The sequence below is a fragment of the Ostrinia nubilalis genome, chromosome 11, assembly GCF_963855985.1.
Source record: "Ostrinia nubilalis chromosome 11, ilOstNubi1.1, whole genome shotgun sequence".
NCBI classification, from domain to species: Eukaryota; Metazoa; Arthropoda; class Insecta; order Lepidoptera; family Crambidae; genus Ostrinia; species Ostrinia nubilalis.
In genome coordinates, this window is record NC_087098.1 from 5,071,433 (window position 1) to 5,083,130 (window position 11,698).

At 36.4% G+C, this 11,698-nt stretch overlaps 2 protein-coding genes across 2 annotated transcripts in view; one reads left to right on the plus strand and one right to left on the minus strand.

Moving 5' to 3' along the window:
• LOC135076132 (uncharacterized) overlaps positions 1-5,275 on the plus strand; it is a 54,143-nt gene extending 48,868 nt beyond the window's left edge. Inside the window, exon 2 of the mRNA XM_063970601.1 lies at positions 4,163-5,275. Within this exon, the coding sequence (XP_063826671.1) occupies positions 4,163-5,031 (869 nt within the window). The 3' untranslated portion in view covers positions 5,032-5,275. The remainder of the gene's footprint in view (positions 1-4,162) is intronic.
• A 4,142-nt stretch (positions 5,276-9,417) lies between these two features.
• LOC135076117 (uncharacterized) lies at positions 9,418-11,286 on the minus strand. The gene is made up of 3 exons (XM_063970581.1): positions 10,906-11,286; positions 10,486-10,691; positions 9,418-10,358 (listed from the first exon to the last, which is right to left on the minus strand). The coding sequence occupies exons 1-3, from the start codon at positions 11,235-11,237 to the stop codon at positions 9,454-9,456; spliced, it is 1,443 nt and encodes a 480-aa protein (XP_063826651.1). The 5' UTR covers positions 11,238-11,286; the 3' UTR covers positions 9,418-9,453.
• Between the last annotated feature and the right edge of the window lie 412 nt (positions 11,287-11,698).

Genomic DNA, 11,698 nt, shown 5'->3' on the forward strand with positions numbered 1-11,698 from the left:
TTACTGTGACTCTACATTAGGGTGGGCTTATTTGTTGATTCAGATTTAAGTTTCTTCATTTTTAAATTAGCTATTGGGGACGACCAGGTGAAAATGTACTTGATCTATGAAATGGCAAAGGTAGATCCTAAATAATTTTATTATATTGGATGCTAAAATTGTCCAGATACTACATAAATAAATCCTTTAAGCTATGAATATCATATTTGTGCTAATTATAATATAGTAAGTCGAGTTCCTTGTTGTTATTTATATTACGATTACTGATTACTATCGAGAGGTCAAAGGATCCCATATTATAATATAATATTCACTTAGATTGCTTTAATAATGCTAATTGCTTTACCACTAACGTTTCTGGTCTGAGTAAATGGTGTTCATTAGGTAATGCATGCAAATATAGCAGTACCTATGCATGTAGCTATCTCGATCAGGCAATGTAAAGATAAATAGAGTTCACCAAATAATCAAACCAAATTAAATAATTTAATAGAGTGACAAAGACTCTATATCCTTTACACACGCTCTCATGATGTTTACGCGTTTCTTCTTTTTTCTTTAACATTAAAAATATTTCACGATGCCTTTTAAAACGTGCCCGAATAACAATGCCAAATCCTGGATTTTGAATCACCTTTCTGTAATTTCGTCTATAGCCTTAAATTACTCACGATAATGAATAAACCATAGGTAATATCGTAAGAGATTATACTGATTACCATTGTCGAAGTGCGTTTCGCTTTTTACTCATAAACCACAGTGGGTTATGTCAGCCTTCGACGGGTAATAGTTCCGGCCCAGATAGACGCTGGTGCTGACGGTGACAGATAGTGGGTTACCAAACTCGCCGAATGTTATGCACATTGTGTAGATTCATTTGTTTCTAGTCCTGACAAAAAAGTTAATATGTGCCATCATAGCTGTCAAGTTTTTAAGCTTCTTGTCTGGCGAGAGGCTTCCTCGATGTGAAATAAACATTATTAATTTGTTTCGTAATGGCTCGAAGTGAAAAGTTATAGATCTCATGTAGAGCTTATAGCTCTAACTCTACCCGCTCTAACTCTACAAAAAGAAAATAAACTCTTCATCGTAGTCAAAATACGTGGCACGGCTTTTGTTAAAACTTTAAGTTTTGTGCTACGCAAAAAAGCAATTCTCAAACGATTACATAGTTAACTTCTACCTAATTGCTAATTGTAATGATTCTGTAACATAACAGAGATATTTTAATTAAAATTAACACGAAACTGTTTAAACTAAATGAATAAAGTTAATATTCAACGCTTTCTGCTCAATTTTCAAACAATAAAATTACAAGTTTTTTAAACAAAGAGTTGTAACAACACAATATGACTTACCGTAGCCATTGTCTTATACGGAGTATTAAAATAATAACTAGATAAAATCTTGTTGACAATACCAGTAGGTAAGTACCTAATCATATTACCAAATAAAGGAGACTTGTTTGGTGAAATCTAGCTTTCGCTTAATCTTTCATGGCTAATGTGAGGTAACACAAGCAGCAGGCTTTTTGGCATAAACATAACCCAGAGAAGGCAACAAACGTCTGACCCTTCATAAATCGCCTCTCACATTTAATTGGACGTGATTACTCAACAATACCCCTTGACTCCAATCGTGCATTACCTTCGTCGAGACAAGGAAGTTTCGGGTGTAATCATGAGCCTTAGTCATTGCGCATCATTACATGATCAAATGCGATACTACTGTCGTTTGTGTGCAACCAGCCTAACCCCAACTTTCTCCTGACCCCAGCCTTAGTCGGTCAGTTTTGAAACACAACGGTTTTCCGATGAAAAATGTAAATTTAAACCCGATTTGAGGTCGGAGGTTAGAGGTTACTAGCAAATTACTATTATGGTTATTATTGCTATTAAACTCGAACATGCAACATTTAATCATCGATGCTCCTAATTTGACACCACAGTATTGACTCAATGCAAAATATCGTTGGGAAATAATTTTGAAATGGAAACTTGTCTAACTGCTGTCGTTATTAATGTAAGAAAAAAAATATTTAAACCATCCTCGTACTCGTACATTCGAATTCGAAATTGGAACTAGGTAGGACCGCAAACAGCTTTAATTGCGTAATTCGTCTCAAAAAGCAATTCGAAATTCGATATACCTACATATCTGTGTCCTTTTAAAAACAAATGCATAGAGACCACAAACCACAAATGGGCAAGTGGCCAGTGCTCGTATGACATAATAATGCGTTTCTCTATGGTCCAGTCGGACTGGTAGTGCGGAAAACGCGGGGTTTGAACGACTTGTGAGCGTAGCGTACCTACCTCGGAGATAACTACCGCCTTTTCTCATACGTAATCACTTCAGAACCAACGCTAATGAGAAATAGCACTAATGCGTTACTACATAGCATAACTAGAAAATTATTTAATAACTTTGACATCGTAAGGATAAGTACCTACGTAAGTACCTCTTACTTACCTGAACTACGTCTTCGCCATTCCATTAGTAAAGGATTTATAAATTACTAGCGGCCGCCCGCGACTTCGTAAAGTTTCGTAAAATCCGTTCTTAGTGAACACCTATGTTCTAAAAGGAACCCCATGCAAAATTTGAGACTCCTAGCACTTGTAGTTTCTGAGATTTCGTGATGAGTGAGTGAATCAGTCAGTCAGTAAATCAGTGACCTTTCGCTTTTATAAATATACCTAGATGCAGTGGCGGCGTAGCATGGGTTGGCACTCGGGGCGATCACCCCCCCCGGTCACAAGTCCTAAGGCACCCCCTGGTACCCCCCAGGATTTTGGGGTTACCTACCGATTCGAAGATTGAAAGACAATCGCCCCCTCTTTATCGTGACATAGACCGCAGATTTACCATGTAGATGTGCCAGTGAGTACTTATCTGCGCGACTTGTGTCACCCCCTAATGCTTGGCACCCGGGGCGGACCGCCCCCACCGCCCCCCCCTTACGCCGCTACTGCCTAGATGAAAACAACCTATTTCACTCCGATTGACAGGCAATTAAATTTTTGTTAAAAAAAACAAAGTGCTGTGAAAAATGTTCGTGTCTTTATTTTTGTATTTTCTTATTACGCTTTGTGGCAAAAGATGAAAAGATATTGATTTCGCCCAGAATTTACGCAACAACTACAAAAATATCAGACACATTTTTTCGATTCGAGACAGCAGAAGCAAGCAGTGCTAGTTTTATAATTTGTAGAGGAAATCTATCGTGGAATGTATCCAGTTTCCTACTTGCAATCGTATTACGAGTCTCGGTCAACCGCAAAGTGACTTAATAAATGTAATCCGCCTTGTTTACATTACACTTAATGTTGGCGCATTTTATTTTATATCCTAGATCTTATTGCGTTTCTTAATCTAACGTCATCGTATTTAGAACAACAGAGTGTTACAACACTAACGATGTCGTAGATTTCTAAAATGCAAGAGATGTTTCAGAAATTGAAATAGGTATTACTAACAAAAGCATTACTTAATTATTACTTGTCGATACTATTAATAGAACACTAGATAATCTAGCTTCTTATACTGGTTTGGCTACTATGCTACTTTGAAGTAGGTAAGGGATCAATGCCAAGGAAATACATTGGATGAGGATTTAACACAATACAATCTCAAAACATCGAAAATAAAGTACTAGGCTGTATGTACTAATAAAGCCTGTAACCACTGTTGTTAGTAAATATTCTGTTATTAATTCAACCAGGAAATATGTAGCACACTACGCACGGTAGTGAGCTTTCTAAGGACGCCTTACTTACGTCATCATCTGCCATAACAAAGCTTCTGTGTGTTCGCCTTTATTTCAAAAACCATTCTTATGTCTAACGTCAGAAGGCAACGCCCAATCGCTAGAAAGAGCTGGATTCCATGAATATAATGCATAATGCGGTAGCAAGTGGTGGCATTGTTCTGCGGATGAAATTACAAACCGTGTTTAAGGTTAGGTAGTTAGGTACCCTTCCAAAATACATATTTGGGTATCATATTGCCTTGCAAAATTTTTATGACTTAATACCTCAGTAAATTTTAGGTCGACATGACTGATGTAACCGTCTACGAATACACGAAACGAATCTAACAAAACACTTCTATCAATTTATAGATATTTATCTGTTCTGATTGGTTTTTCTCCTTGTTTCAGATGACTCGGGAGATCTCAATGCAGAATCGTCAGAAATCATATCAGAAGCAGTGGCGGCACCTTCGTCACTCCGAGCAGGCGTCCAGGAGCCCGAGGCCGCCGCGACGGCCGGCCAGGACCAGGCCGACCACTCCATCGAGCTGGTGGGCGGCTCCCAAACCTTCTTCCCCACCTTTGCCAACCTCTTCGAGCCTCGGCAACAGAACAACTTCAGATTTGGCGGCTTCGGAGACGAGGGCGCCTACAGCCAAAGACCAAACTCCTACCGCTCTCTACTAAACTACCCTCTCTTTGGAAACTACAGAAATAATTTTGAGGGCTTCGGGAAACAGAGCACGCCCGCCGCAGCGCCTCTCATCGACGCCAGCTCCAGTGTCCTCGGATCAGGAAACTTCGGCATCATCAAAGGAGGCACTTTCTTCGCGCAAAACGACGAAGACGACTACAGCGATGGCTTCAATTTCTACAACAACGGACACGGCCGGCCATCTGTCGGAGTCGGGTACATCGCCAACCCTCGGCCCAACTACAACCAGGATCAATTCGCTAACTTCAGAGACTTCGCCGACATCAATGCGCCCTCCAACTCCGCCTACTCGCACTTCGTGGTCGTGTACGCAAACAAAAACGCGACTGTTGACGAAATAAGTGAGGAAACCCGAAAAGTACTGTCTGAGCCCAAAAACATTATTGAGACGCTAGAACGTCTCGACAAAACGCCGTCTCCGCCGAAAATATCAAAAACAAAGGCCAAGTTGCAAGCCACAAAACAAAAGATGGTGAACAAAAAAGAGCAGTGGAAAAAGAAGAACTCAAAATTCCACAGCCTAAAACATGATCCCGAGGAGCCTTTATTAGCGTTAAGTTAAAGTTAGTGTAATTTAAATAGACTTGCGTTACGTAAGTGATTTATACCAGTAGGAAACAGTGTGCAGTGTGACGTCGTGTGCCGCCCGATGTCGAGGCGTGACGAAAAGTTCTCTGTCTAAACTTAATTTTATAAGTGTTGCATGTGTAAGGTTATGTTAATTGTGCGAATGCATTATATGGATGATGAATGAGTGAGCTTTTTGTATGGAAATTGAAATAATAAATTAAAGTATTAAGAATTAAGCAAGATTTTTATTTCGATACCTCTTCTCGTCGTAATGACGTTGCCGTTACAGAGTAGTTCTTGTTTGATATAATTTTACTTAAGACCTATTTAGTCATAGCCTATGACATCTATTAATATTATTTATAAATGCGAAAGAAACTCTGTCTGTCTGTCTTGCTTTCACACCTAAACCACTGAACCGATTTTGATGAAATTAGGCATACCTAGATATAGTTTAAGTCCCGGGAAAGGACATAAGATAGTTTTATCCCGGTTTTTGAAACAGGGACGCGCGCGATAAAGTTTTTCTGTGACAGACAAAATTACACGCGGGTAAAGCCGCGGGCGGAAAGCTAGTGCAAATTATAAAGAATGGTTACAGAGTGAGCAAATAATTAAATTTAATGTCAATTATAATCTATACTTATAATAAATCTGTAGAGAGGTCAATTCTGTACATGAAATATATTTTCAAAATAACTATCAGGGGGTGATTAGTGATCGATACTGATGCCAAAAATGCAATCAGTAACATTTTTGTCTGTCTGTCTGTCTGTATGTTCCTTATAGAAACAAAAACTAAGTACTCGTCGGATTTTAACGAAACTTGGTACAATTATTCTTCATACTCCTGGGCAGGTTATAGTATACTTAGGAATTCCCACGGGAACGGGAATTAGCGGGAAAATCCTTTTGTATGAAAAAAATATCTAAACCGCTTAAGTTAGACGCTTGAAATTAGGCATGCAGGTACCTTAGTAAACTTAAAGCTTAGTTACAACAGGATATTGTGAAATTCCCACGGGAACGGGAGTTAGCGGGAAAAAACATTTGTATGAAAAAATCTAAACCGCGTAAGATAGATGAAGGGCTTAGATTAATAAAACCTAGATAGATAGTCAGTGCACGAAAGGTGAGGCAGTTTTTAGGAAGCCGGCACGGCTTACCCGTAAACGTCACATGAACTGTCAAAGTGAAAAATTGGTAAACACGTCCGACGAATTTTAATTATTAAAACGGTTTATGCTGTGAAAGGGTGTCTAAAATACATCAGAAAAACAAAAGAAAGTGACCAGTGTTACATTTCATAAGTAAGTACTACGATTCGACGCGTATTTTGCTTGAATTTGGCTTTCAAAAATTAAATACGGGAATGATACCAGTAACAAGAAAATTTATTTCCCAATTGTTCGCCGTACAAATACACTTCCTTTTTTATGAAATCGAGACTTTTTTAAGTCGATTTATCTTATTGTTATTCGGTAGGTACTTTGAATTCAATAAATAAGTAAGTACATGATGCGTTTTGTTTTTGTTAATTATAAAATAATTAAAAACGTATTAAAAATTTCCCTACTTTCGGGAAAATCGCCTTCACTGTCTACACTCCCCAACAAAATTGACACTAATGACATAAGATTTTTGCCTCACTCTTGACGAAGCGTTTGTATGAAGACTATCCATCTAGGTTTTATTAATCTAAGATGAAGGGGGTAAAACGGGATCCACGATCCACGCGTACGAAGTTGCGGGCGGCCGCTAGTTAGTCAATAAATCCATGCATCAACCATAATATTATCTATCAACATTCAAGTTATTCTTTGTACCTACTTTGACATAGGAGTGAGACGAGGTTCACTGGCAGAATTATGTCATATGGCACTTAGTCTGCTTTTAGTAATAAAATTAAATTACCTAATGCAGGGGTACTTTTCGTATTGTAGAGATGTTTGAATTAATTTTTGTTCCTATATCTACCTAAAGTTGCCTATTTCTTTCGATTGTATCTTACTACTGCCTGCATTGTGTGATGATGAATAAAAGATTGCATTCATTGGGAACAAGTGATTTGAAAACTGACACAGCGCCATCTATTTATACTAAAGTAAAACGTTTGTATGCCTACTAACGCCATCTAGCGTTGAGTACACAAATTAGTTGACAAGAAACCCTGCTTTCATTCTAGTACAACTACTCACCAATAGATGTCACAATAAAGCTGTTCATTTGATTTTATTAATTCTCTTTTATTTTAACTAATACGAAACAATTGAAATGTAATGTAATTATTATAGATAAATTTAATTATTTTTACCGACATTCAAAATAAAAACATTAATTAATTTTTACGTAACGTTAAATAAAAACATAAACTTTTTTTTTTTTTTTCTGTTGTCTTTGAAAGTCTCGCTCCAGTGTTGCCAACTCGGATTTTGAAAAAGTCGTAGGACAGATTAGAAAATTACGTAGAAATGGTACAATTTTGGCGAAGCAAAGATTATCCGCACGCCTCTGGCGGCGAAATTTAGAAACTCTCTAAGAACGACACTTTGTTTGTTTATTTGTTGAGGTTATGTTAGATTATTCAGATGGATCACGATTATTTAAAGAAACCTGTTGCTAATAAAAGCAGAAATACGAAATATTGTTGCGTTCCTCAATGTAGTACTTACGGAGATACGGGAATAAGTTTTCATTTATTCCCAAAAGACAAAATAATGAAGAAAAAATGGAAGACTGCTTTAAGAATAGGCAAGCCAATTTCACCATCAATGAGAGTTTGTTCTCATCATTTTCAAACTTCAAACTTTTTTCCGGGCAGTAAGTATATTTATGTTTTCTTTATTTCATTTTACATAAATTATATTTATAAGTTATTCATTTAGTTTACGCCAAGGCGAGTTTCTCGTCAGATAACGAGATTATTTTATTGTTCCAGATTCTAAAAGGCAGAAGTTGTTTCCTTATGCCGTACCGTCTCAGAATATTCCTAAAATAAGCTCTGATAAAGAAGTACCATTAGTGCAAATAAAAAAAACAATTGCTCGAGAAAATAGGGCTGTTATTAGACACAGGAAAATAGTGGAATCAAATAAAGAGGTTGGACTTGCTATGGAGAATGAAAAAACTAAATTTGAGGATAATAATATAACTGATAACAACAGTCATCATCATGTCAAGACTTCATCGACACAAGTCAATTTAGTGGATTACAGAAATTATCGTCCCCGAGAAGATTGGAGTTTAGCTGACATTCTTTGTGACAAAGAACCTTTGGAAAAGTGCACTCAAATAAATTTTCTTCCTATGTGGGAAGAGGATAGATCAGCTTTAAAGCAATTAACCCTCTCAGATTTACTTAGTAGTGATATGTATTTATTTACTTTTACGGGTATTCATTCAATAGAACTTTAAGAAACATTGGTGACTTGTGTTAGTGAATTGGCCTTAGATGCTCCAACAAATAAGAAAATGTTATCTGTAAGAGACAGAGTTATTTTGACAATGGTAAAAATTAAACAAAATATGTCATTTAGAGCCATTGGTGTTTTGTTTGGTATAAACAGGCAGACATGTTCTAATTATTTTAATAATATGTGCCCCATGCTGAGTAGAGTACTCAAAGTTATTATTCCTTGGCCTGATATCGAAATGATCCGTAGCAACCTACCTAAATCATTCCAAAAATATAAAAATACAAGAATAATATTCGACTGTGCTGAAACTGTGATTGAAAAATGTAAATGTTTAAAATGTAGAATATTGACATACTCTCAATATAAAAAAAACAATACAGCCAAGTTTAATATTGGAATAACTCCTTCTGGACTTATAACTGAAATAAGTGCATCTTATGGTGGTCGAGCATCAGATAAACATATTGTAAATAAATCAGGAATCTTAAATAAATGCGAGTTTAATGATGGAGTGATGGTGGATAAAGGATACAGGATTGAATCTGAGTGTAATGAAGTTAGTTAAAGATATTAATTGAATAGTTAGTACAAATGACATTTGATTAATTATGCAATGTATTTACATATTAATGTTCTTGTTACAGCGTCTGCTTCAGCTTGTCAGGCCTCCTTTCTTGAGTCAGAAAAAGCAGATGACCAAAGAAGATGCAATCCGCACTGCAGAGATTGCACGGGCAAGAGTGCATGTTGAGAGAGTGATACAGAGATTACGACAATATAAACTTCTATGTGGACCATTACCATGGTCACTGGCGTCTTATTTTGATGATATATTAATTATTGTTGGTGGTCTTACAAATTTGGGTCCACCAATTATTCACATTGATAAATTTATGTAGTTATTATATAATCGGAAGGGAATTTTGTAAGAGTGGCAATAAATTTTTACAGTGAATAAATAATTTAGTACACAGAGTTGTATTTATTTTTATTCAAATTCAGTCATAATTTGATCCATAGTCGTTAACTATTCTAGGAAGAAATTTCTCAAAATAAACATTAACAAGACATACACAAATTTCCAAAATATGATTTTCATCAAATGAAACTCTTCTTACAGCTAAATCTTTTCCTATTTCAGAGTAAACTAAATAATCACAATTTGTAATACCTGACAATAACATGCCTACTTGCATTTGAGTATAATGCTGAGTATTTTTTTTCAAATTTTGATTTTTATCTAATATAGGAATTGCATTCATTTCTATCAGTTCATCTGCAGTTAAACGAGTTCCTTCCTTTAATGTCTTAATCTCAATATTTGTAAGAAAATTTCCATCTTTATCCATGGCAGTACCGTCTAGACTTGCAGAAAGCCATGGTAATTCTGGTCGAACCAGCAATCCAGACTCTAAAATCATGCAGCTATAACGCTCTGCATATAAATCTCTTGCGACTGCTTCACAGCGAAGGCCTCTGATAGTATCTTCATTCCCAAGAAAATTACTGTGAAAAACCTCTTGATATCTTTTATCCCAATCAGCATTTTTATTAGAATAATAAGTAAACTGGGCTCTCGCTTTGGAGGCTGTTAGTCTTACTTTTCTAGCTTTATGCCAAAAAGGAGTACCCTGCTCAGCATTGATTATTTCTGTACTTTGGTCTAATGATACAGCTACATATCTGTTGTAAAATTCAAATTCATTTACTTTACATGTCTTCAACTTTTCTTCAGTCAGTTTTCTTAATATATTTATTACCCGCCACGAATTAAAAGTCAATAGTTTTTCAGGAAATTTTGTCTTGTCTACACTTCTACTAATTACCCTTTCACCATTATCAACAACTCCATCACCTCTTCGCATTAGACTTGTAAATAAAGAATATTCACTGTTTGGTGCGCCTGAAATAAACAGCATAATTTTAGAAACTTCATTTTTGTTTGTAACTGTCCATTCAATCTGAAAATATAATTTTATGAAATTGATGTTTTCCAGGTAGGTGCCATATTATGCTTTACAAGTATTTACTCTGTATTAACTTCATTCTCCAACGACTTTCCATCTCTTCAGTGACTTCTGGCATTGTTTTCACATAGATGTCCCTCTGTCCTTTCACATGGCACATTTCAGACAAAGATTTTGCTTCATATTCCTTCAATGCTGTAGTTTTAAGTGTACCCCATTGTTTCTCAATGTCCGTACAACTCAGGTCCTCCAGATCTGCCTCCTCAGTTCTGAAAAAGATAAAAATAGCTAATCATTTACAATTATGGTCTAGTACTTATATAGGTAAGTACTTTACATTATCTATTACCTGACTGTAAAATTGTTACAGACAGACAGTCAGAGTAAATTAGGTACCTACTTTAACATTATTTTATAGAATTCATAGTGCATATGGATGAGGATGGACAAATGGATATAAAAGTAATTGACCAATTTACAAACCTTGAGAGATAAAGCATAACAGCTAATATGTGTTTACATTTCTCTGAAGCTCCAGCAGGACAATCGCAGACCTTTGTGACTTCTTGTTCATTATCACCAACTAATCTATTTCCATATTCTTGAGATACATCTATCCACAGTTTTATAATGGCTGGATGTTTGGAATTTAATCCCGACGTTCGTAGTACCAGTGCTTGTACATGAATTACGTTATTATTTTTCTCTTTTTTTCCAACCGAAATCACCATTCCACTCCGTAATAATTCTTCACCAGAACGCATTGGTTTTGTGTATCCTGCAGACGCATTAATTACATCGACTATTGACAACATAATTATTGTCTTAAACAGCAAAATGCCACGTAAATCTTATTTGTATTTATTATTTACTAGCTTTCCGCCCGCGGCTTCGCCCGCGTGGAATTTTGTCTGTCACAGAAAAACTTTATCGCGCGCGTCCCTGTTTCAAAAACCGGGATAAAAACTATCCTATGTTCTTTCCCGGGACTCAAACTATCTCTATGCCAAATTTCATCAAAATCGGTTGCGAGGTTTAAGCGGGAAAGCGTAACAGACAGACAGACAGACAGACAGACAGACAGAGTTACTTTCGCATTTATAATACAGTAGAATCTCGATTATCCGGACTTCGATTATCCGGATATCCGATTATCCGGACTCTTTCTTCACGGATTCTAATTACCAATTCAGGATCTGGACCCATAAAAACCGAAGGCGTCGCCACCGTAACATGGTACTGACGTCTTTTTAGTTGATTGTTAAAAGAAATGGAT